At 37.5% G+C, this 26,159-nt stretch overlaps 1 protein-coding gene across 2 annotated transcripts in view; it reads left to right on the top strand.

Annotated features, from left to right (window-relative positions):
• Positions 1-25,905, top strand: part of LOC616002 (membrane cofactor protein) — a 61,017-nt gene extending 35,112 nt beyond the window's left edge. The window contains exons 7-11 of one of the 2 annotated variants that reach the window (XM_024976601.2): positions 5,705-5,752; positions 10,842-10,895; positions 11,601-11,636; positions 12,167-12,479; positions 25,743-25,905. In XM_024976601.2, the coding sequence (XP_024832369.1) occupies positions 5,705-5,752; positions 10,842-10,895; positions 11,601-11,636; positions 12,167-12,479; positions 25,743-25,815 (524 nt within the window). In that variant the 3' untranslated portion in view covers positions 25,816-25,905. The remainder of the gene's footprint in view (positions 1-5,704; positions 5,753-10,841; positions 10,896-11,600; positions 11,637-12,166; positions 12,480-25,742) is intronic. The other variant, XM_059875835.1, reaches the window with a different exon arrangement.
• Positions 25,906-26,159: the final 254 nt, after the last annotated feature.

The raw sequence follows: 26,159 nt of genomic DNA, 5'->3' as shown, positions 1-26,159 counted from the left end.
CTTTATTTTTGGGGGCTCCAAAGTCACTGCAGATGGTAACTGCAGCCATGAAATTAAAAGACACTTACTCCTTGGAAGGAAAGTTGTGACCAACCTAGATAGCATATTCAAAAGCAGAGACATTACTTTGCCAACAAAGGTCCATCTAGTCAAGGCCATGGTTTTTCCAGTGGTCATGTATGGATGTGAGAGTTGGACTGTGAAGAAGGCTGAGCACCGAAGAATTGATGCTTTTGAACTGTGGTATTGGAGAAGACTCTTGAGAGTCCCTTGGACTGCAAGGAGATCCAACCAGTCCATTCTGAAGGAGATAAGTCCTGGGATTTCTTTGGAAGGAATGATGCTAAAGCTGAAACTCCAGGACTTTGGCCACCTCATGTGAAGAGTTGACTCATTGGAAAAGACTCTGATGCTGGGAGGGATTGGGGGCAGGAGGAGAAGGGGACAACAGAGGATGAGATGGCTGGATGGCATCACTGACTCGATGGACATGAGTTTGAGTGAACTCTGGGAGTTGGTGATGGACAGGGAGGCCTGGACATGCTGCGATTCATGGGGTCGCAAAGAATCGGACACGACTGAGCAACTGAACTGAACTATATAAATTATAAAATTTTATATATAAATTATATAATTACATATTTTATGTAAATATTTTATACATTATATTATATATATAAATATTGCATATCAAATCTATACTCACAGTCCCACCCATGTTTACTCATATGGTTAGTGAGACTATGCACTGTGGTATACAGTGTTTGTCGATATGCCTTTTTCAAAGTTGACCATAAACATTTCATAAGAAGAAAAAGCAATACAAGATGGCAAAGTGATTGTCTGAGGAGGCTTTACAAATAGCCATGAAAAGAAGAGATGCTAAAGGCAAGGGAGAAAAGGAAAGATATATCCAACTGAATGCAGAGTTCCAGAGAATAGCAAGGAGAGATAGGAAGGCCTTCTTAAATGAACAAAGAAAGAGGGAAACAATAGAATGGGAAAGACTGGAGATCTCTTCACGAATATTGGAGATATCAAGGGAGCATATTCTGCAAGGATGCAGACCACAAAGGACAGAAACGACAGGGCGCTAACAGAAGCAGAAGAGATGAAGCCACGAATGTTCAAACCATCGTACAAGGGTGCTCAGTTCACATGCTAGTAAGGTAATGCTCAAAATCCTTCAAGCTAAGCTTCAGCAGTATGTGAAATGAAAACTTCCAGATGTAAAAACTGGGTTTAGAAAAGGCAGACAAACCAGAGATCAAATTGCCAACATCCGTTGGATCATACAGAGCAAGGGAATTCCAGAAAAGCATCTACTGATTCACTGACTATGCGAAAGTCTTTGATGTGTGGATCAAAAAAACTGTGGAAAATTCTTAAAGAGATAGGAAACCTGTATGCAGAGCAAGAAGCAACAGTTTGAACTGGACATGGAACAACAGACTGGTTCAAAATTGGGAAAGAAGTACATCAAGGCTATATATTGTTGCCCTGCTTATTTAACTTCTATGCAGATCACATCATGCAAAATGCTAGGCTAGATAAAGCATAAGCTGGGATCAAGATTGCTGAGAAATGTATCAACAACCTCATATGCAGATGATACCACTCTAACGGCAGAAAGTGAAGGAGGAACTAAAGAGCCTCTTGATGAAATTGAAAGAGGAGAGTGAAAAAGCTGGCTTAAAACTCATCACTGATAAAACTAACATCATGGCATCTGGTCTCCCCACTTCATGGCAAATAGAAGGGATAAAAGTAGAAGCAGTGACAGATTTTATTTTCTTCAGTTCCAAAATCACTGTGGACAGTGACTGCAGCCATGAAGTTAAGATGCCTGCTCCTTGAAATAAAAGCTATGACAAGCCTAGACAGTGTATTAAAAATCAGAGACATCCCTTTGCCAACTAAGGTCCATATAGTCAAAGTTATGGTTTTCCAATAGCCATGTACAGATGTAAGAGTTGGACCGTAAAGAAAGTTGAATGCTGAAGAACTGATGCTTTTGAATTGTGGTTCTGGGAGGACTCTTGGAGTCTCTTGGACAGCAAGGAGATCAAACAAGTCCATCCTAAAGGAAATAAACCCTGAATATTCATTGGAAGGACTGATGCTGTTGATGCTGAAGCTGATACTCCAATACTTTGGCCACCTGATGCAAAGAGCTGACTCATTGGGAAAGACCCTGATGCTGGGAAAGATTGAAGGCAGGAGGAGAAAGGGATGACAGAGGATGAGATGGTTGGATGGCATTACCAACTCAATGAACATGAATCTGAACAAACTCCAGGAGACAGTGAAGAACAGGGGGGCCTGGCATGCCGCTGTCTACAGAGTGGCAAAGAGTCAAACGTGATCAAAGAAACTGAACAATAATCAAGGATTTTTAAAACACTGATACAGTTTACTGTTCGAAGAAGAGGTGAATATTTTGTGAGAAAAAGCATATGAAAAGACTACAGGGATCTTTCCTTTACTAATAAAAAATAAACACTCATTATAGAATTGTCAGTCATTTTTTATCCTCAGTTAGAGAAATAATCCAACAAAGAATCACTAGCAATATATAATGGTGTTAGTTCAGACACTCAGTCCTGTCCAACTCTTTGTGACCCCATTAACCGCAGCATGCCAGGCATCCCTGTCCATCACCAACTCCTGGAGTCCACCCAAACCCATGTCCATTGAGTCAGTGATGCCATCCAACCATCTCATATTCTGTTGTCCCCTTCTCCTTCTGCCTTCAATCTTTCCCAGCATCAGGGTCTTTTCCAATGAGTCAACTCTTCGCATCAGGTGGCCAAACTATTGGAGTTTCAGCTTCAACATCAGTCCTTCCAATGAACACCCAGGACTGATCTCCTTTAGGATGGACTGCTTGGATCTCCTTGCAGTCCAAGGGACTCTCAAGAGTCTTCTCCAACACCACACTTCAAAAGCATCAATTCTTTGGCGCTCAGCCTTCTTCACAGTCCAACTCTCACATCCATACATGACTACTGGAAAAGCCATAGCCTTGACTAGACGGACCTTTGTTAACAAAGTAATGTCTCTGCTTTTCAATAAGCTGTCTAGGTTGGTCATAACTTTCCTTCCAAGGAGTAAGCGTCTTTTATTTCATGGCTGCAATCACCAGCTGCAGAGATGTTGGAGCCAAAAAAAAATAATAATAATAATAAAGTCAGCCACTGTTTCCACTGTTTCCCCATCTATTTGCCATGAAGTGATGGGACTGGATGCCATGATCTTAGTTTTCTGAAAGTTGAGATTTAAGCCAACTTTTTCACTCTCCACTTTCACTTTCATCAAGAGGCTCTTTAGTTCTTCACTTTCTGCCATAAGGGTGGTGTCATCTGCATATCTGAGGTTATTGATATTTCTCCCGGCAATCTTGATTTCAGCTTATGCTTCTTCCAGCCCAGCATTTCTCACGATGTACTCTGGATATAAGTTAAATAAGCAGGGTGACAATATATAGCCTTGATGTACTCCTTTTCCTATTTGGAACCAGTCTGTTGTCTGGTTCCAACTGGCATGTCCAGTTCTAACTGTTGCTTCCTGACCTGCATACAGGTTTCTCAAGAGGCAGGTCAGGTGGTCTGGTATGCCCATCTCTATAAGAATTTCCCACAGTTTATTGTGATCCACACAGTCAAAGGCTTTGGCATAGTCAATAAAGCAGAAATAGATGTTTTTCTGGAACTCTCTTGCTTTTTCCATGATCCAGCAGATGTTGGCAATTTGATCTCTGGTTCCTCTGCCTTTTCTAAAACCAGCTTGAACATCTGGAAGTTCACGGTTCATGCATTGCTGAAGCCTGGCTTGGAAAATTTTGAGTGTTACTTTACTAACATGTGAGATGAGTGCAATTATGCAGTAGTTTGAACATTCTTTGGCATTGCCTTTCTTTGGCATTGGGATGAAAACTGACCTTTTCCAGTCCTGTGGCCACTGCTGAGTTTTCCAAATTTGTTGGCATATTGATTGCAGCACTTTCACAGCAACATCTTTCAGGATTTGAAATAGCTCAACTGGAATTCCATCACCTCCACTAGCTTTGTTCGTTGTGATGCTTCCTAAGGCCCACTTGACTTCACATTCCAGGATGTCTGGCTCTAGGTGAGTGTGAGTGATCACACCATCATGATTATCTGGCTCATGAAGACCTTTTTTGTACAGTTCTTCTGTGTATTCTTGCCACCTCTTCTTAATATCTTCTGCTTCTGTTAGGTCCTTACCATTTCTGTCCTTTGTTAAGCCATCCTTGAAATGTTCCCTTGGTATCTCTAATTTTCTTGAAGAGATCTCTAGTCTTTCCCATTCTATTGTTTTCCTCTATTTCTTTTTTTTTCTTCAAGCTTTAATTTTATTTTATTTTTAAACTTTACATAACTGAGGAAGGCTTTCTTATCTCTCCTTACTATTCTTTGGAACTCTGCATTCAAATGGGTATATCTTTCCTTTTCTCCTTTGCTTTTCGCTTCTCTTCTTTTCACAGCTATTTGTAAGGCCTCCTCAGCCGTTTTGCTTTTTTTGCATTTCCTTTTCTTGGGGATGGTCTTGATTCCTGTCTCCTGTATAATGTCATGAACCTCCGTCCATAGTTCATCAGGCACTCTGTCTATCACATCTAGTCCCTTAAATCTGTTTCTCACTTCCACTGTATAATCATAAGGGATTTGATTTAGGTCATACCTGAATGGTCTAGTGGTTTTCTCCACTTTTTTAAATTTAAATCTGAATTTTGCAATAAGGAGTTCATGATCTGAGCCACAGTCAGCTCCTGGTCTTGTTTTTGCTGACTGTATAGAGCTTGTCCATCTTTGGTCGCAAAGAATATAATCAGTCTGATTTCGGTGTCGACCATCTGGTGATGTCCATGTGTAGTCTTCTCTTGTATTGTTGGAAGAGGGTGTTTGCTATGACCCGTGTGTTCTCTTGGCAGAACTCTATTAGCCTTTGCCCTGCTTCATTCTGTACTCCAAGGCCAAATTTGCCTGTTACTCCAGGTGTTTCTTGACTTCCTACTTTTGCATTCCAGTCCCCTATAATGAAAAAGACACCTTTTTTGGTGTTAGTTCTAGAAGGTCTTGTAGTTCTTCATAGAACTGTTCAACTTCAGCTTCTTCAGCATTACTGGTCTGGGCGTAGACTTGGAATACCATGATATTGAATGGTTTGCCTTGGAAACAAACGGAGATCATTCTGTCATTTTTGAGATTGCATCCAAGTACTGCATTTTGGACTCTTTTGTTGACTATGATGACTACTCCATTTCTTCTAAGGGATTCTTGCCCACAGTAGTACATATAATGGTCATCTGAGTTAGTGGTGTTAAGTCAGATCTAAATGTGCTAATTTAGATCCAAGAAATCCTTAGTGAAAAAGAAGAAGTTTGGAATATGGTACTACCTGGATTTTTTTAAAGAAACATAAATTTTATGATTTATTATTAGTTAATTAACTACTAGTATGTTCTTTATAAAATACTTAGTTGTAGTGAACATTTTACACATACATCCTTATGTGCTTGTGCTAATATTTATTTAGGTTAAACCCAGAAAGAGAAGTGCAAAGTTCTGAGCCTATGTTGTTATTTGTTTTAAGAAATAATTTTTAAAGAATAAAGACCAAAATTAAATTCATAATTTTGTATTGATATGGCTGGTAAATGAAGTCAAATTTATGTTTCCAGGTTACAAGCCAACTCATCCAACGAAGACTCCACTTTCAAAATATCCAGGTTCAGTAATTCTTTATCCTACTTCTTAAGAGCTTTATAAGGTGCAAAAGTTGCTTTATATGGGTGCAAAATCATATGTTTTATTTTAATTTGCATTTCTTTAATCAGTGAGACTGAAGTTTTATTGTCTACATTTATTTATTCATGTTTTTTGTTCATTTTTCTATTGTTTCTAAAATATTTTTTATTGTTAATTTGAACTTATAAAATCCTTTAATATGAAATTTTTCCTGAGGGTTGTTAGTTTATTTTTTCTTTCTTTTTTTTTTTTTGCTTTATTTTCACTAGTCACTAGTTTTATATATGAATATATGTTTTTAAATTTTCAAATATTACCAATGTGTACAGAGTAAAAGGTGAATTCTTCTTTTCTTTCTATAGCCTATTACTATTATCATTCTTAATAATTTAGGGTGTCTTCATCATATAAAAGTAGACAGTTCCGAATTGATTGGCTTTCTAAAGTATATTTGATATTAATTTCTCATTTTGATATCAGTTTCTCATTTAAATACTTTCTTCTCTGCAATTGCCTTCTGTGTTTTTTGTCTTAACTTCATTGAAGCTTTCAAATGGCTAAGTCAAAGATTTCTCTTGGTAAATGTCACATTGCTCTTGAAACTATGCAGGTTAGTTTCAAATATCTTTTAATAATGATTTCTAGCGTAATTCCACAATAAGAGAATAGACTCTGTATGATTTCAATACCTTTAAACCATGAAATTTTTGCACCTTAAGTCATTGGATATGTTCCAGTGTCTCCTGGTTTATAGTCTATGGAAACTTGAATAGAATTTGTATCCTGCCTTTGTGTGAAAATTATATAAATTTAATTATGTTGAATTGGCTCATAGTGCTTTTCAGGTCTACTATATCCTTCTACTTTTCTGTCTACTCATCCTATTAACTTTTGAGATTTTGATATTGAAACTCTAACCAAAAATCTTAATTTATCTACTTAAAAATAATTATACTATATAGTAGAATTATATGTAACTTTGTTCTGTATTTTCCAAGTCTCCTGAAAATGTGTTATTATGCTTTCATAATTTTTTTTCTTTTTTTTAATTTTATTTTTTAACTTTACAATATTGTATTGGTTTTGCCGTATATCAACATGAATCTGCCACAGGTATACATGTGTTCCCCATCCTGAACCCTCTTCCCTCCTTCCTCCCTATACCATCCCTCTGGGTCGTCCCAGTGCACCAGCCCCAAGCATCCAGTATCGTGCATCGAACCTGGACTGGCGACTCATTTCATATATGATGTTATACATATTTCAATGCCATTCTCCCAAATCATCCCACCCTCTCCCTCTCCCACAGAGTCCACAAGACTGTTCTATACATCAGTGTCTCTTTTGCTGTCTCGTATACAGGGTTATTGTTACCATCTTTCTAAATTCCATATACATACATTAGTATACTGTATTGGTGTTTTTCTTTCTGGCTTACTTCACTCTGTATAATAGGCTCCAGTTTTATGCTTTCATAATTTTAAGAAAATTTTAAAAATTAAAACTAAAAACAAAGAAAAATAGTTTAAGGTGTCTTTGTATCTATTTCTGTTTATCAAAATCCTCACATGTGTAGCTACACATTTAATTTGGTGTGTTTCTCTTTTTCTTAAGCAAAAATGACATCATACTGTTCATATTTTTCTGAAACTTGATTTTTTCTACTTAATGTCTTGTATTGGGATTATAGTTTGTGTTATTCTTATCCTTTTAAATGATGACTTTAATATGCACCATTATATTTTATTTAACTATTCTCCTATCAGAGGTCATTTATATGTGCAAAAGTTGTATATTAATAGGTAGCCGGATGTATGGATCTTTTGTCTGACGGCTATGAGTGTTGTGTCTTTCTTATAAAAGCTTTAGGATTTCCCCATGCCAAAACTTTATAAACATATCAACCATGCATACTGACTGCATCCTTTGGTGCGTCTGAAATTTATTATGATATGGAGTGAGATCGGGTCCCTCTTCACTTCACCCACCCCCATCCAATGGCAAAGTGACACCATTTGTTGAATAACTTGCCTTTTCTCCGAGTGTTTTGAGATCAACATTTATGTGCTTTTCCTTACCACTTCAGCCAATTCAGTAGCATCAAACGTATTCACATTGTTGTACAACCATCACTACTATCTCTCAAACTTTTTCACCACCTCAAACTAAACTTTATACCCATTATAAGCAGTAATGCTTCTTTCTCAACCATCATCCCAGCTTCAGTAACCTCTATTCTAATTTCTGTATCTATGAATTTAACTTACCTAGATAGCTCATTTAATTAGAATTTTGCATGTGTCTTTTTGTGTCTGGGTTATTTCTCTTAGCATAATGTCTTCAAAGCTCATCTACCTTATCTCAGAACTTTATTCCTTTTATGGCTGAAAATATTCCAGTGTTTGTATATACCACATTTTATTTGTAATTTCATCTGTCAATAGATAGTGGGTTGTTTTTACCTTTTTACAATTCTAAATGATGCCTCTCAGAATATTGGCATCTAAGTATCTATTTGGAGCCCCTGTTTTGAATTTTGGGAGTGGGTATATACCATGGACTGGAATTATTGGGTTATATGTTAATTCTTGTTTAATTTACAGAGGAACTGAAAATACTATCCTCCATTTTTTTAATTTTATTTTATTTTTAAACTTTACAATATTGTATTAGTTTTGCCAAATATCGAAATGAATCCACCACAGGTATACCTGTGTTCCCCATCTTGAACCCTCCTCCCTCCTCCCTCCCCATACCCTCCCTCTGGGTCGTCCCAGTGCACCAGCCCCAAGCATCCAGTATCGTGCATCGAACCTGGACTGGCGACTCGTTTCATACATGATATTATACATGTTTCACTGCTATTCTCCCAAATCTCCCCACCCTCTCCCTCTCCCACAGAGTCCATAAGACTGATCTATACATCAGTATCTCTTTGCTGTCTCGTACACAGGGTTATTGTTACCATCTTTCTAAATTCCATATATATGTGATAGTATACTGTATTGGTGTTTTTCTTTCTGGCTTACTTCACTCTGTATAATAGGTTCCAGTTTCATCCATCTCATTTGGTTGCACCATTTTCATTCTCACCAGTGAAAAGTTTCTAATTTCTTGCCCTCTTTTCCAATACATGTTAATTTCTGGTTTTTATAATAACTGGAATTATCTATGTTAACAGGTGTGAAGAAGTATCTCGTGGCTTTTATTTGCATTTCCCTAATGACTGGTGATGTGAGCAGCTTTCCATGTGCTACTTGGCCATTTATATATCTTCTTTGGAGAAATGTCTATTCATGTCTCTTGCCTATTTGTAAAATGGCTTTGTGTTGTTGTTGAGTTTTAGAAGTGTATGATATATTTTGGATATTAATCCCTCATCAGGTTTATTGTTTGCAGATGTTTCTGCTCGTTCTGTGAGTTGCTTTTCACTCTATTAATAGTGTCCTTTGATGCACAAAAGTTTTTAGTTTTGATGTAGTCTGATATATCTATTATTCTCTTTGTTACATGTGCTTTTGATGTCACATCTAAGAAATCGTTTCCAGTTCAATATTATGAAATTGTCCTCGTTATTTTCTTCTAAGAGTTTTATAGTTCTATGTCCTTTGTTTTTCAATTCATTTTAAATTACTTTTTGTATATAGTATAACATAGATGTCAAATTTCATCCTTTGCATGTGGATATCCAGTTTTCTGAAAATCGTTTGTTGAGAAAAGCTGCCCTTTCCCCACTGAATGCTCTTAGCACCCTTGTGAACAATCATTTGACCATATAAGCAAGGGTTTATTTCTGGGCCCTATATTCTATACCATCGGTCTGTATGTCTGTCTGTATACCAGTATTGTCCTGATTATTGTCCTGATTTTGGTAAGTTTTGAAATCTCCTTCATTCATTTAAGTCTTCTTCACTTTCAGCAATTTTCTTATAGTTTTCAATGTACAAGTCTTCTATCTTCTTGGTTAAACTTATTTGAGTATTTTCTTGTTTTTGATGCCATTGTTAATTGAATTGTTTGCTTACTTTCCTGTTTGGATTGTTCATTGTTAGTGTGTAGAAACACAGCTGTTGTGTGTGTTGATTTTGTATCCTTCAGCTTTGAGGAATTAATGCACTAGTTCTAGCAGTTGTGTGCATTTGTGTGAATGTATGTGTGATCTTTAGAGAGCTTTCTATGTGAAAGATCATGTCATCTATAAACAGATCATTTTATTTCTTCCTTCCCATCTGGATATTTTTAACTTCTTTTTTGCACAATGACTGTGACCCAAACTTCCAATATTATGTTGACTTGAAGTGGCACGTGCAGGAATTCTGTCTTGTTCTTGACCTGAAAATAAAGTTTTAGTCGTTCGACATTGAGTATGATGTTAGCTATGAGTATTATATAAATGGCCTGTATTATGTTGAGGAGTGTACTCCAGAGCAATTTCCAAATCACTTTTAAGCTCTCCTCTATCTAGAATTCGGAGAAGGCAATGGCACTCCACTCCAGTACTCTTGCCTGGAAAATCCCATGGATGGAGGAGCCTGGTAGGCTGCAGTCCATGGGGTCTCGAAGAGTCGGACACGACTGAATGACTTCACTTTCACTTCTCACTTTCATGCACTGGAGAAGGAAATGGCAACCCACTCCAGTATTCTTGCCTGGAGAATCCCAGGGACGGGGAAGCCTGGTGGGCTGCCGTTTATGGGGTCGCCCAGAGCTGGACACAACTGAAGTGACTTAGCAGTAGCAGCTATCTAGAATCACATTGAATTCAAGGCTGATTTTGAGACTATGCTGATGATAAATTTGCTTGCTGTACATAGAGTTAGTCACAGGACTATCAATAGACCAGAAGAAGAATGCTAATGGCATTGAATATAATAATATAATATAAGTTAAAATAAAAATTTATAAAATTTAATGATGCAACTTTGAATGAGAAACATTAATATAATTTATAAGGAAAATTAAATTATAATTATGAATTATAAAAAGGTACAAAACCAACAGCAATGAATTTATAGATCTTTAAGATTTATTTAGTCTTCCTTTTAACTTATTTCCAATTTTTTCCCCTAGGATACCCCAATCCCAGTGACGAAATACCATCACTTGAAGACTTTGAGGATTTAGGTATTATTTTGATTATTAATAACCTGCATTACGAAACCTTAGATTTCTATATAGAAACATCATGGTTCAATCATTTGTAGGTAGGGAAGAAATAATGTGTCACAAATAATTGGTAATAATTGACATTTACAATTGTGTTATTAATGCAGATACCACGACAGATGTTAAGTGGTGGGATATAGAGACACATGTAGGTAATTTTCTCTAATCTAGTGGATTCTAATAGTCTTGGTGTGCTTGTATGCTAAATCACTAAGTCATGTCCAACTCGTGACCCCATGGACTGTAAGCCTGCCAGAATACTGGAGTGGGTTGCCATTTCCTCCTCCAGGGGATTTTTCCCAACCCAGGGATTGAACCCTGTCTCTTGCATGTCCTGCATTGGAAGACAGATTCTTTACCACTGAGCCACTTAGGAAGCCCTTGATAAGCTGTACGCAGTAACCTGGAGTGGTAGCTATAGCAGAACACAATGAAAAGGGAGGTTCCTGTTAAGAGTTTAACAAGATGGATCCTGTACCTGGAATCTATTTAAAAGGGTTCTGTGATCAAAATGACTTGGATGCACTCAGCAGTCATGTGCAAACTATATTGATAAACATTTTTGCTGTAGTTCTTAGATGATCTGATCAAAATTAAAGTATAGCTGCTATCTGGGATCCATATGTGTTCCATATCTTCAAAACTTTTAAAACTTTTTCTCAGATGCAGGAATCATTGCTCTGGCTATTCTTACTGCAAGTAAGTATCTCAAATTTTAATACCACTTAAATAATGATGTAATATGAAGATGAGATGTGCATTTTTTCAATGATTTTCCATTACTATAGTTTTTACAGTAGAATAGTCTAATAATATCTGACCTTTTCTATGATATACTGCCTTATGTTGGTGATTGTATATTGTTTTATATTCTACATATCCTCTTAGTAACAAGCCCTAAATAATACATGTTTTTCCAATTGGTCATGGAAATGACCATGACGATTGGTCATGTGAGTCTATTTCCCAAATATGCTTTGGATAATTTCCTAAATTAAGTAAGGGCTCTAACTTACTATAGACTGTTCAAGTGATTCCAGGGGGCTGGATTTAGATACTGAAGAATCAAGATGGAATGTAAATGTACACGGGCTTAAATAAAACAGTATTTTCTGATGATAGAAATGGTCAGAAATAAACATAACTAACACTGATTTCTTCTGCTTGGTCTGGAATCTTGGCAGTTAGTTTCCAGAGTCACACGCCATTTGCTTCCTGTTTTCTTGTAGTTGTTGCTGTTGTAGTAGTTTGCACGTGCCTGTACAGATGTCTTTTCAGTGGGAAGAAGGAAGAGAAGGATATGAAAGAGAAGGCGAAGGAAGTAAAGGAGAAGGAAGTGAGGGATGTGAAAGAAGAGGAGAGGGAGAAGGAGGAGAAGCAGAGGAAGGAGGAGAAGGAGAAGGAGGAGAAGAAAGAGAAGGAGAGGAAGGAAAAAGAGAAGGAGAGGAAGGAGAAAGAGAAGGAGAAGAAGCAGAAGGAAAAGGAGATGAAGGAGAAGAAGGAGAAAGAGAAGAAGCAGAAAGAGGAGAAGGAGATGAAAGGGTAAATCAAAACACATTTCTTCTAACTTATTCTAGCCTTTTTACTTTTGACATATTTTTATGCAGTTTTTGTTTGTCTTCTGTATTGCATGCTATATATTTTTTAATTTTTATTTTATTTTTAAACTTTACAATATTGTATTGATTCTGCCATATATCGAAATGAATCCACCACAGGAATACATGTGTTCCCCATCCTGAACCCTCCTCCCTCCTCACTCCCCATACCATCCCTCTGGGTTGCCCCAGTGCACCAGCCCCAAGCATCCAGTATCATGTATCGAACCTGGACTGGTGACTCGTTTCATATATGATATTATACATATTTCAATGCCATTCTCCCAAATCATCCCACCCTCTCCCTCTCCCACAGAGTCCAAAAGACTGTTCTATACATCAGTGTCTCTTTTGCTGTCTCGTATACAGAGTTATTGTTACCATCTTTCTAAATTCCATATATATGTGATAGTATACTGTATTGGTGTTTTTTTTTCTGCCTTACTTCACTCTGTATAATAGGCTCCAGTTTCATCCACCTCATTAGAACTGATTCATATGTATCCTTTTTAATAGCTGAGTAATATTCCATTGTGTATATATACCATAGCTTTCTTATCCATTCATCTGCTGATGGACATCTAGGTTGCTTCCATGTCCTGGCTATTGTAAACAGTGCTGCGATGAACATTGGGGTACACGTGTCTCTTTCCCTTCTGGTTTCCTCAGTGTGTATGCCCAGCAGTGGGACTGCTGGATCATAAGGCAGTTCTATTTCCAGTTTTTTAAGGAATCTCCACACTGTTCTCCATAGTGGCTGTACTAGTTTGCATTCCCACCAACAGTGTAAGAGGATTCCCTTTTCTCCACACCCTCTCCAGCATTTATTACTTGTAGACTTTTGGATCGCAGCCATTCTGACTGGCGTGAAATGGTACCTCATGGTGGTTTTGATTTGCATTTCTCTGATAATGAGTGATGTTGAGCATCTTTTCATGTGTTTGTTAGCCATCTGTATGTCTTCTTCGGAGAAATGTCTGTTTAGTTCTTTGGCCCATTTTTTGATTGGGTCGTTTGTTTTTCTGGAATTGAGCTGCAAGAGCTGCTTGTGTATTTTTGAGATTAATTCTTTGTCAGTTGCTTCATTTGCTATTATTTTCTCCCATTCTGAAGGCTGTCTTTTCACCTTGCTTATAGTTTCCTTTGTTGTGCAGAAGCTTTTAAGTTTAATTAGGTCCCATTTGTTTATTTTTGCTTTTATTTCCAATATTCTGGGAGGTGGGTCATAGAGGATCCTGCTGTGATGTATGTCAGAGAGTGTTTTGCCTATGTTCTCCTCTAGAAGTTTTATAGTTTCTGGTCTTACATTTAGATCTTTAATCCATTTTGAGTTTATTTTTGTGTATGGTGTTATAAAGTGTTCTAGTTTTATTCTTTTACAAGTGGTTGACCAGTTTTCCCAGCACCACTTGTTAAAGAGATTGTCTTTAATCCATTGTATATTCTTGCCTCCTTTGTCAAAGATAAGTTGTCCATATGTGTGTGGATTTATCTCTGGGCTTTCTATTTTGTTCCATTGATCTATATTTCTGTCTTTGTGCCAGTACCATACTGTCTTGATGACTGTGGCTTTGTAGTAGAACCTGAAGTCAGGCAGGCTGATTCCTCCGGTTCCATTCTTCTTTCTCAAGATGGCTTTGTCTATTTGAGGTTTTTTGTATTTCCATACAAATTGTGAAATTATTTGTTCTAGCTCTGTGAAGAATACCGTTGGTAGCTTGATAGGGATTGCATTGAATCTATAAATTGCTTTGGGTAGTATACTCATTTTCACTATATTGATTCTTCCAATCCATGAACATGGTATATTTCTCCATCTATTAGTGTCCTCTTTGATTTTTTTCACCAGTGTTTTATAGTTTTCTATATATAGGTCTTTAGTTTCTTTAGGTAGATATATTCCTAAGTATTTTATTCTTTCCGTTGCAATGGTGAATGGAATTGTTTCCTTAATTTCTCTTTCTATTTATCCCTGTTAGTGATAGGAATGCAAGGGATTTCTGTGTGTTGATTTTATATCCTGCAACTTTACTATATTCATTGATGAGTTCTAGTAATTTTCTGGTGGAGTCTTTAGGGTTTTCTATGTAGAGGATCATGTCATCTGCAAACAGTGAGAGTTTTACTTCTTCTTTTCCAATCTGGATTCCTTTTATTTCTTTTTCTGCTCTGATTGCTGTGGCTAAAATTTCCAAAACTATGTTGAATAGTAATGGTGAAAGTGGGCACCCTTGTCTTGTTCCTGACTTTAGAGGAAATGCTTTCAATTTTTCACCATTGAGGATAATGTTTGCTGTGGGTTTATCATACATGGCTTTTATTATGTTGAGGTATGTTCCTTTTATGCCTGTTTTCTGGAGGGTTTTTATCATAAATGAATGTTGAATTTTGTCAACGGCTTTCTCTGCATCTATTGAGATAATGTGGTGTATCACATTGATTGATTTGTGAATATTGAAGAATCCTTGCATCCCTGGGATAAAGCCCACTTGGTCATGGTGTATGATCTTTTTAATGTGTTGTTGGATTCTGATTGCTAGAATTTTGTTAAGGATTTTTGCATCTATGTTCATCAGTGATATTGGCCTGTAGTTTTCTTTTTTTGTGGCATCTTTGTCTGGTTTGGGTATTAGGGTGATGGTGGCCTCAGGGAATGAGTTTGGAAGTTTACCTTCCATTGCAATTTTCTGGAAGAGTTTGAGTAGGATAGGTGTTAGCTCTTCTCTAAATTTTTGGTAGAATTCAGCTGTGAAGCCGTCTGGACCTGGGCCTTTGTTTGCTGGAAGATTTTTGATTACAGTTTCAATCCGTGCTTGTGATGGGTCTGTTAATATTTTCTATTTCTTCCTCATTCAGTTTTGGAAAGTTGTACTTTTCTAAGAATTTTTCCATTTCTTCCACGTTGTCTATTTTATTGGCATATAATTGCTGATAGTAGTCTCTTATGATCCTTTGTATTTCTCTGTTGTCTGTTGTGATCTCTCCATTTTCATTTCTAATTTTATTGATTTGATTTTTCTCCCTTTGTTTCTTGATGAGTCTGGCTAATGGTTTGTCAATTTTATTTATCCTTTCAAAGAAGCAGCTTTTGGCTTTGTTGATTTTTGCTATGGTCTCTTTTGTTTCTTTTGCTTTTTAAAATGTGCCTGCATGAGTATACTGTCTGAATTTCATTTCATTACTAGAAATCTTTTTAGCTGCTTTTAATATCACTGCAACAGGAGGAAATTGTGCAGAATTTTATCAGCTACTATGACTGTAAGAAAAATTTCTGTGGAGTTTGAGGTTTAAGTTCTACAGCAAATCATGAACGGTTATGGGGTTTTTCCCACCCTAGGTATACCCTCCTCCCTGGATTGGACTAGTGGCCCAGATGAATTTTTAAATGGTTCACTGTGAAGACTTTGGCATTTGTATTCACTAGAATTTTTATGATGAAGATCTCCATTTGTCTGTATAACTTAGGTCATTGTAAGAAGCTGTGTAGCTAAAAACAGATTCATTTAGAGTTGTTATTTATGTTATACTGAAGAACTAAAAGCAGCATTTTTGATTTCCCTTTATGTTTTCTTAATTTGCTAAGTTGCAGTGAAACTGATGGGGTTAAAATTACTGAAAGGAGTAGGATTTACAAGGCATCTCATTAGTTTTGTCTTGATCTATAAAAATGAAAAGTCTGCTAGGGGGACTGAGAGTTTAAAAAGTGCACAAATTCATATTGTTTAAGGAAAATCGAGGTTTTAAACATAAAACTTAAATTTTAAGGAAATAATTCACAGTTTAATGAAATATTTAGAATAAGTCATGGCTAATAAACCTGATTAACATAGGCACAAAAAATCCTTAACAAACAGAATTCAACAAAACATTAAATGGATCACACACTGTGATCAAGTAGAATTTGTGGCAGTGATGCAAGGATGGTTCAACATCTGCAAAATAATCAATGTGCTATACCACTTTAACAAAATATAGAATAAAAGTTATACAATCTTATCAGTCAGTTCAGTTCAGTTCCATTCAGTCTCTCAGTCATGTCTGACTCTTTGCGACCCCATGAACCACAGCACGCCAGGCATGCCTGTCCATCACCAACTCCTGGAGTCTACTCAAACTCATGTCCATTGAGTCGGTGATGCCATCCAACCATCTCATCGTCTGTCATCCCCTTCTCCTCCTGCCCCCAATGCCTCCTAGCATCAGGGTCTTTTCCAATGAGTCAGCTCTTCACATCAGGTGGCCAAAGTATTGGAGTTTCAGCTTCAACGTCAGTCCTTCCAATGAACACCCAGGACTGATCTCCTTTAGGATGGACTGGTTGGATCTCCTTGGATCTGGTATTCCCATCTCTTTCAGAATTTTCCACAGTTTATTGTGATCCACACTGTCAAAGACTGGCATGCAAAGTCAATAAGCAGAAATAGATATTTTTCTGGAACTCTCTTGCTTTTTTGATGATACAGTGAAGGTTGGCAATTTGATCTCTGGTTCCTCTGCCTTTTCTAAAACCAGCTTGAACATCTGGAAGTTCATGGTTCACATATTGCTGAAGCCTGGCTTGGAGAATTTTGAGCATTACTTTACTAGCGTGTGAGATGAATGCAACTGTGTGGTAGTTTGAACATTCTTTGGCATTGACTTTCTTTGGGATTAGAATGAAAACTGACCTTTTCCAGTCCTGTGGCTACTGCTCAGTTTTCCATATTTGCTGGCATATTGAGTGCAGCATTTTCAGAGCATCATCTTTCAGGATTTGAAATAGCTCAACTGGAATTCTGTCACTTCCACTAACTTTGTTCATAGCAGTGCTTCCTAAGGCCCCCTTGACTTCACATTCCAGGATGTCTGGCTCTAGGTGAGTGATCACACCGTCGTGAAGATATTTTTAGTACAGTTCTTCTGTGTATTCTTGCCACCTCTTCTTAATATCTTATGCTTCTGTTAGTTAGTTAGTTCAGTCGCTCAGTAGTGGCTGACTCTTTGCAACCCCATGAATTGCAGCACGCCAGGCCTCCCTGTCCATCACCAACTCCCGGAGTTCACTCAAACTCACGTCTATAGAGTCCGTGATGCCATCCAGCCATCTCATCCTCTGTCATCCCCTTCTCCTCTTGCCCCCAATCCCTCCCAGCATCAGAGTCTTTTCCAATGAGTCAACTCTTCTCATGAGGTGGCTAAAGTACTAGAGTTTCAGCTTTAGCATCATTCCTTCCAAAGAAATCCCAGGACTGATCTCCTCAGAATGGACTGGTTGGATCTCTTTGCAGTCCAAGGGACTCTCAAGAGTCTTCTCCAACACCACACTTCAAAAGCATAAATTCTTCAGTGCTCAGCTTTCTTCACAGTCCAACTCTCACATCCATACATGACCACAGTAAAAACCATAGCCTTAACTAGATGGACCTTTGCTGGCAAAGTCATGTCTCTGCTTTTGAATATGCTATCTAGGTTGGTCATAACTTTCCTTCCAAGGAGTAAGAATCTTTTAATTTCATGGCTGCAGTCACCATCTGCAGTGATTTTGGAGCCCAAAGAAACAAGTGTCTGTAAATACTTGAAGTTAACAAATGCCAAAGGTAATATAACAAAGCTGTAATTAGTAATTCATTTTTGCATTTTAATCATCTTCAAATATCTACATTGTTATGTCAAATGAATATTTAAGTTTATACTAATGCTATTTATCTTTCTCACATATTAGTATTCTATTTATAATTCTATTTTAAAAAAGGATTCCATTAGAAAAATATAGTGATCAGACCTAACTATTGAATCTCTCTCCACAATAACCCTGAGGAAATAGCAGTGGAACAGGTGCTGTGCTGGACAGTGCTGGTTCACAGTGATGCCTCTCCCACCAGGGGAAACATTAGAGTCTCCAGCATTAACATGGTTAACTCTTACACGAAGTAGGCACCCCAAGGGTTTGCTGGGGCAGGCACACTGTAAATAACCAACGGGTCCACGTTTGGTTCCTTTTGTGGTTCCCTGGTGGCTCAGTTGGTAAAGAATCTGCCTTTAGGCAGAAGATAGGATAAGTGAGGTGGAAGATAGAATGGTGGAAATAAATGAAGCAGAGAGGAAAAAAGAATTAAAAGAAACAAGGACAATCTCAGAGACCTCTGGGACAATGTTAAATGCCCCAACATTCAAATCATAGGAGTCTCAGAAGAAGAAGACAAAAATACTTGAGATAATAGTTGAAAACTTCCCTAAAATGGGGAAGGAAATAGCCATCCAAGTCCAAGAAACCCATAGAGTCCCAAACAGGATAAACCCAAGGTGAAACACCCCAAGACACATATTAATCAAATTAACAAAGATCAAACAAAAAGAGCAAATATTAAAAGCAGCAAGGGAAAAACAACAAATAACACACAAGGGGATTCCAATAAGGATGACAGCTGATCTTTCAGTAGACACTCTTCAGGCCAGAAGGGAATGGCAGGACATACTTAAAGTGATGAAAGAGAAAAACCCACAATCCAGATTTTACTGTACCCAACAAGGATCTCATTCAAATATGAAGGAGAAATCAAAAGCTTTACACACAAGCAAAAGCTGGGAGAATTCAGCACCACCAAACCAGCTCTTCAACAAATGCTGAAGGATCTTCTCTAGACAGGAAACACAGAAAAGGTTTATAAACTCAAACCCAAAACAACAAAGCAAATGGCAATGGGATCATACTTATCAATAATTACCTTAAATGTAAATGGGTTGAATGCCCCAAGCAAAAGACAAAGACTGGCTGAATGGATACAAAAACAAGACCCCTATATATGTTGTCTACAAGAGACCCACCTCAAAACAAGGGACACATACAGACTGAAAGTGAAGGGCTTGAAAAAGATATTTCATGCAAATGGAGACCAAAAGAAAGCAGGAGTAGCAATATTCATATCAGATAAAATAGACTTTGAAATAAAGGCTGTGAAAAGAGACAAAGAAGGTCACTACATAATGATCAAAGGATCAATCCAAGCAGAAGATATAACAATTATATATATATATATATATATACACCCAACATAGGAGCACCACAATATGTAAGGCAAATGCTAACAAATGTGAAAGGGGAAATTAACAGTAACACAATAATAGTGGGAGACTTCTATACCCCACTCACACCTATGGATAGATCAACTAAACAGAAAATTAGCAAGGAAACACAAACTTAAAATGATACAATGGACCAGTTAGACCTAACTGATATCTATAGGACATTTCACACCAAAACAATGAATTTCACCTTTTTCTCAAGTGCACATGGAACCTTCTCCAGGATAGATCACATCCTGGGCCATAAATCTAGCCTTGGTAAATTTTTAAAAAATGAAATCATTTCAAGCATCTTTTCTGATCACAACGCAGTAAGATTACATGTCAACTACAGGAAAAAAATATTAAAAACACAAACATATGGAAGCTAAACAACATGCTTCTGAATAACCAACAAACCACAGAAGAAATCAAAAAAGAAATCAAAATATTCACAGAAACAAATGAAAATGAAAACAACGACCCCAAATCTATGGGATTCAGTAAAAGCAGTGCTAAGGGGAAGGTTCTACAGCAATACAAGCTTACCTCAAGAAACAAGAGAAAAATTAAATAAATAACCTAACTCTACACCTAAAGCAACTAGAAAAAGGAAAGAAGAACCGTAGGGTTAGTAAAAGGAAAGAAATCATAAAAATTAGGGCAGAAATAAATGAAAGAGAAACAAAGGAGACTATACCAAAAATCAACAAAGCTAAAAGCTGGTTCTTTGAGAAGATAATAGCCAGACTCATCAAGAAAAACAGGGAGAACCAAATAAACAAAATTAGAAATGAAAATGGAGAATCACAACAGACAAGACAGAAATACAAAGGCTCATAAGATACTACTATCAGCAACTATATGCCAATAAAATAGACGACTTTGAAGAAATGGACAAATTCTTAGAAAAGTATAACTTTCCAAAACTGAACCAGGAAGAAATAGAAAATCTTAACAGACCCATCACAAGTATGGAAATTGAAACTGTAATCAGAAATCTTCCAACAAACAAAAGCCCAGGACCAGATGGCTTCACAGGTGAATTCTACCAAAAATTTAGAGAAGAGCTAACACCTATCCTATTCAAACTCTTTCAGAAAACTGCAGAGGAAGGTAAACTTCCCAACTCATTCTGAGGCCACCATCACCCTAATACCAAAACCAGACAAAGATGCCACAAAAAAAGAAAACTACAGGCCAATATCACTGATGAACATAGATGCAAAAATCCTTAACAAAATTCTAGCAAACATAATCCAACAACATATTAAAAAGATCATACACCATGACCAAGTGGGCTTTATCCCAGGGATACAAGGATTCTTCAATATTCACAAATCAATCAATGTGATACACCACATTATCTCAATAGATGCAGAGAAAGCCTTTGACAAAATTCAACATTCATTTATGATAAAAACCCTCCAGAAAGCAGGCATAAAAGGAACATACCTCAACATAATAAAAGCCATGTATGATAAACCCACAGCAAACATTATCCTCAATGGTGAAAAACTGAAAGCATTTCCCCTAAAGTCAGGAGCAAGACAAGGGTGCCCAGTCTCACCACTACTATTCAACATAGTTTTGGAAATTTTAGCCACAGCAATCAGAGCAGAAAAAGAAATAAAAGGAATCCAGATTGGAAAAGAAGAAGTAAAACTCTCACTGTTTGCAGATGACATGATCCTCTACATAGAAAACCCTAAAGACACCACCAGAAAATTACTAGAGCTAATCAATGAATATAGTAAAGTTGCAGGATATAAAATCAACACACAGAAATCCCTTGCATTCCTATCACTAACAGGGATAAAACAGAAAGAGAAATTAAGGAAACAATTCCATTCACCATTGCAATGAAAAGAATAAAATACTTATGAATAAATCTACCTAAAGAAACAAAAGACCTATATATAGAAAGCTATAGAACACTGATGAAAGAAATCAAAGGTGACACAAATAGATGGAGAAATATACAATGTTCATGGATTGGAATAATCAATATAGTAAAAATGAGTATACTACCCAAAGCAATTTATAGATTCAATGCAATCCCTATCAAGCTACTAATAGTATTCTTCAGAGAACTAGAACAAATAATTTCACAATTTGTATGGAAATACAAAAAATCTTGGAATAGCCAAAGCCATCTTGAGAAAGAAGAATGGAACTGGAGGAATCAACCTGTCTGACTTCAGACTATACTATAAAGCTACACCCATCAAGACAGTATGGTACTGGCACAAAGACAGAAATATAGATCAATGCAACAAAATAGAAAGCCTAGAGATAAATCCACGCACCTACTGACAACTTATCTTTGACAAAGGAGGCAAGAACATACAATAGAGAAAAGACAATCTCTTTAACAAGTGGTGCTGGGAAAACTGGTCAGTTCAGTTCAGTTCAGTTGCTCAGTTGTGACCAACTCTTTGCCACCCCATGACTTGCAGCACACCAGGCCTCCCTGTCCATTGCCAACTCCCAGAGTTCACCCAAACTCATATCCATCGAGTCGGTGATGCCATCCAGCCATCTAATCCTCTGTCATCCCCTTCTCCTCCTGCCCCCAATCCTTCCCAGCATCAGAGTCTTTTCCAATGAGTCAACTCTTTGCATCAGGTGGCCAAAGTATTGGAGTGTCAGCTTTAGCATCAGTCCTTCCGATGAACACCCAGGACTGATCTCCTTTAAAATGGACTGGTTGGATCTCCTTGCAGTCCAAGGGACTCTCAAGAGTCTTCTCCAACACCACAGTTCAAAAGCATCAATTCTTCGGTGCTCAGCTTTCTTCACAGTCCAACTCTCACATCTATACACGACCACTGGAAGAACCATAGCCTTGACTAGACGGACCTTTGTTGGCAACATAATGTCTCTGCTTTTGAATGTGCTATCTAGGTTGGTCATAACTTTCCTTCCAAGGAGTAAGCGTCTTTTAATTTCATGGCTGCAGTCACCATCTGAAGTGATTTTGGAGCCCCAAAAAATAAAGTCTGACACTGTTTCCACTGTTTCCCCCTCTCTTTGCCATGAAGTGACGGGACCAGATGCCATGATCTTAGTTTTATGAATGTTGAGCTTTAAGCCAACTTTTTCACTCTCCTCTTTCACTTTCATCAGGAGGCTTTTTAGTTCCTCTTCACTTTCTGCCATAAGGGTGCTATCATCTGCATATCTGAGGTTATTGATATTTCTCCCGGCAATCTTAATTCCAGCTTGTGCTTCTTCCAGCCCAGCATTTCTCATGATGTACTCTGGATATAAGTTAAATAAGCAGGGTGACAATATACAGCCTTGACGAACTCCTTTTCCTATTTGGAACCAGTCTGTTGTTCCATGTCCAGTTCTAACTGTTGCTTCCTGACCTGCATACAGGTTTCTCAAGAGGCAGGTCAGGTGGTCTGGTATGCCCATCTCTATAAGAATTTCCCACAGTTTATTGTGATCCACACAGTCAAAGGCTTTGGCATAGTCAATAAAGCAGAAATAGATGTTTTTCTGGAACTGTCTTGCTTTTTTGATGATCCAGCAGATGTTGGCAATTTGATCTCTGGTTCCTCTGCCTTTTCTAAAACCAGCTTGAACATCTGGAAATTCACGGTTCAGGTATTGCTGAAGCCTGGCTTGGAGAATTTTCAGCATTACATTACTAGTGTGTGAAATTAGAGCAGTTGTGCGGTAGTTTGAGCATTCTTTGGCATTGCCTTTCCTTGGGATTGGAATGAAAATTGACCTTTTCCAGTCCTGTGGCCACTGCTGAGTTTTCCAAATTTGCTGGCATATTGAGTGCAGCATTTTCACAGCATCATCTTCCAGGATTTGAAATAGCTCAAGAATGAAACTAGAACACTTTCTAACACCATACACAAAAATAAACCCAAATTGGATTAAAGATCTAAATGTAAGACCAGAAAGTATAAAACTCCTAGAGGAATACATAGGCAAAACACTCTCTGACAGAAATCACAGCAGGATCCTCTGTGACCCACCTCCCAGAGTAATGGAAATAAAAGCAAAAATAAAAAATGGGACCTAATTAAACTTAAAAGTTTTTGCACAATGAAGGAAACTATAAGCAAGGTGAAAAGACAGCCTTCAGAATGGGAGAAAATAATAGCAAATGAAGCAACTGACAAAGAATTAATCTCAAAAATACACAAGCAGCTCTTGCAGCTCAATTCCAGAAAAACAAACGACCCAATCAAAAAATGGGCCAAAGAACTAAACAGACATTTCTCCAAAGAAGACATACAGATGGCTAACAAACACATGAAAAGATGCTCAACATCACTCATTATCAGAGAAATGCAAATCAAAACCACAGTGAGGTACCATCTCACACCAGTCAAAGTGGCTGCTATCAAAAAGTCTACAGACAATAAATGCTGGAGAGGGTGCAGAGAAAAGGGAATCCTCTTTCACTGTTGGGGGGAATGCAAACTAGTACAGCCACTATGGAGAACAGTGTGGAGATTCCGTAACAAACTGGAAATAGAACTGCCTTATGATCCAGCAATCCCACTGCTGGGCATACACACTGAGGAAACCAGAAGGGAAAGAGACACGTGTACCCCAATGTTCATCGCAGCACTGTTTATAATAGTCAGGACATGGAAGCAACCTAGATGTCCATCAGCAGATGAATGGATAAGAAAGCCGTGGTACATATACACAATGGAGTATTACTCAGCCATTAAAAAGAATACATTTGAATCAGTGCTAATGAGGTGGATGAAACTGGAGCCTATTATACAGGGTGAAGTAAGCCAGAAAGAAAAACACCAATACAGTATACTAACACATATATATGGAATTTAGAAAGATGGTAACGATGACCCTATATGTGAGACAGCAAAAGAAACACAGATATAAAGAACAGACTTTTGGACTCTGTGGGAGAAGGTGAGGGTGGGATGATTTGAAAGAATAACATTGAAACATGTATATTACTGTATGTGAAATAGATTGTCAGTTCAGGTTTGATGCATGAGACAGGGTGTTCAGGGCTGGTGCACTGGGATGACCCTGAGGGATGCGATGGGGAGGAAGGTGGGAGGGGGGGCTCAGGATGGGGAACACATGTATACCTATGGCCGATTCATGTCAATATATGGCAAAAACCACTACAATATTGTAAAATAATTAGCCTCCTGTAATGCAGGAGACCTGAGTTCGATCCCTGAGTTGGGAACATCCCCTGGAGAAGGGAACAGCTACGCACTCCAGTATTCTGGCCTGGAGAATTCATGGACTGTATAGTCCATGGGGTCACAGAGTTGGACACGACTGAGCGGCTTCACGATTCACTTTGTCTGTTGTAGTCAGTTTCCTAAGCAGGGAGTGGAACTGCGTTTTCCAGCTCCAGAGCCAGTGGCTGCCAAGGACATCAAAAGTGTTTCATTCTATGTAAAATGAGCTTGAGTGCACAGTACACATCAGATTCAAAGACCTAATACAAAATATGTACACTCCATGAATACTGGATTAGGCAAGATATAATTAAAACTAATTTTCCTGCTTCTTTTTGTTTTTTTAAATGTAGCTTCTAGAAAATTCAAAATTACCTATATGACTCGCACTGTATTTCTTTGGGCAATGATGGTCTTGGATAATAAATATTATTAAGCTGTCCACTGTTTCCCAAAACAGTGTAATGTGAGTTTTAGTTACTTAGGAGACTCTAACCAGAACATGTGCTTTCCTTACAGTGAGGGATAAATGAGGCATTACTGAACTTTAACATGCTCAATATCATTACCTTTGTAAAGGTTTCATCTCAGAGCCAGAATTAAAATTGCATTTTAGGGAAAATGCATGTTTCTCTCTAGCCTTTCCCACTGGTCCTAAACTAAAATAGGGAAATATTTACTGAGTATATGCAACTGCTCTATTTCTTGTTTTAGAGGGAATCAAAAGTATAATGCAGATATAGAAAGGGGATTTCTGGAGTGAGACTAATTGAACATTTGAAATGTCTTTAAAAGAACCATTTTAAAGAAACCAAATCATTTTTAAGAAAGAAATCATTTCCCAGTTCAGTGACTTTTTGTGTTGAAAATGCATTTTTTTTTCATTGTTTCCAAATGGGCTGCTAGAGTTTAATTTCTGTACTCAACTATGTTTACCTCTGATGCTGTCTTTTTGTCTTTCCTTGTAGGAAAAAGGGAGTTGGTGCTGGACCCACCACTCAGCAGAAAAAACCTACCAGTCCAGTGGTGCAGAAGCGCTAATTATTTTCCACAAACCCGTGCATCAATTTATATTTTGATTATACTAATATGTTAAGATCTACAGTAAACTCATACATCAACTATGGAAAACAGTATACAGGTTCCTCAAAAAGTTAAAAATAGCACCACCATATGATTCCATAATTCCACCGCAGGTATATGCCCAAAGGAAGCAAAATCACCATATGGAAAAGATAACTACACCTCCCTGTGTGTTGCAGAATTATTTATAATAACCGTGACATGAAAGAAATATCAGTGTTCACTGCTAGATGAATGGGTAAATAAAACGTGAGATATATAGATTATATATATATATATATATATATATATATATATACACA

The sequence above is a fragment of the Bos taurus genome, chromosome 16 (genome assembly GCF_002263795.3).
Source record: "Bos taurus isolate L1 Dominette 01449 registration number 42190680 breed Hereford chromosome 16, ARS-UCD2.0, whole genome shotgun sequence".
NCBI classification, from domain to species: domain Eukaryota; kingdom Metazoa; phylum Chordata; class Mammalia; order Artiodactyla; family Bovidae; genus Bos; species Bos taurus.
This window is presented reverse-complemented; position numbering and strand designations above follow the sequence as displayed.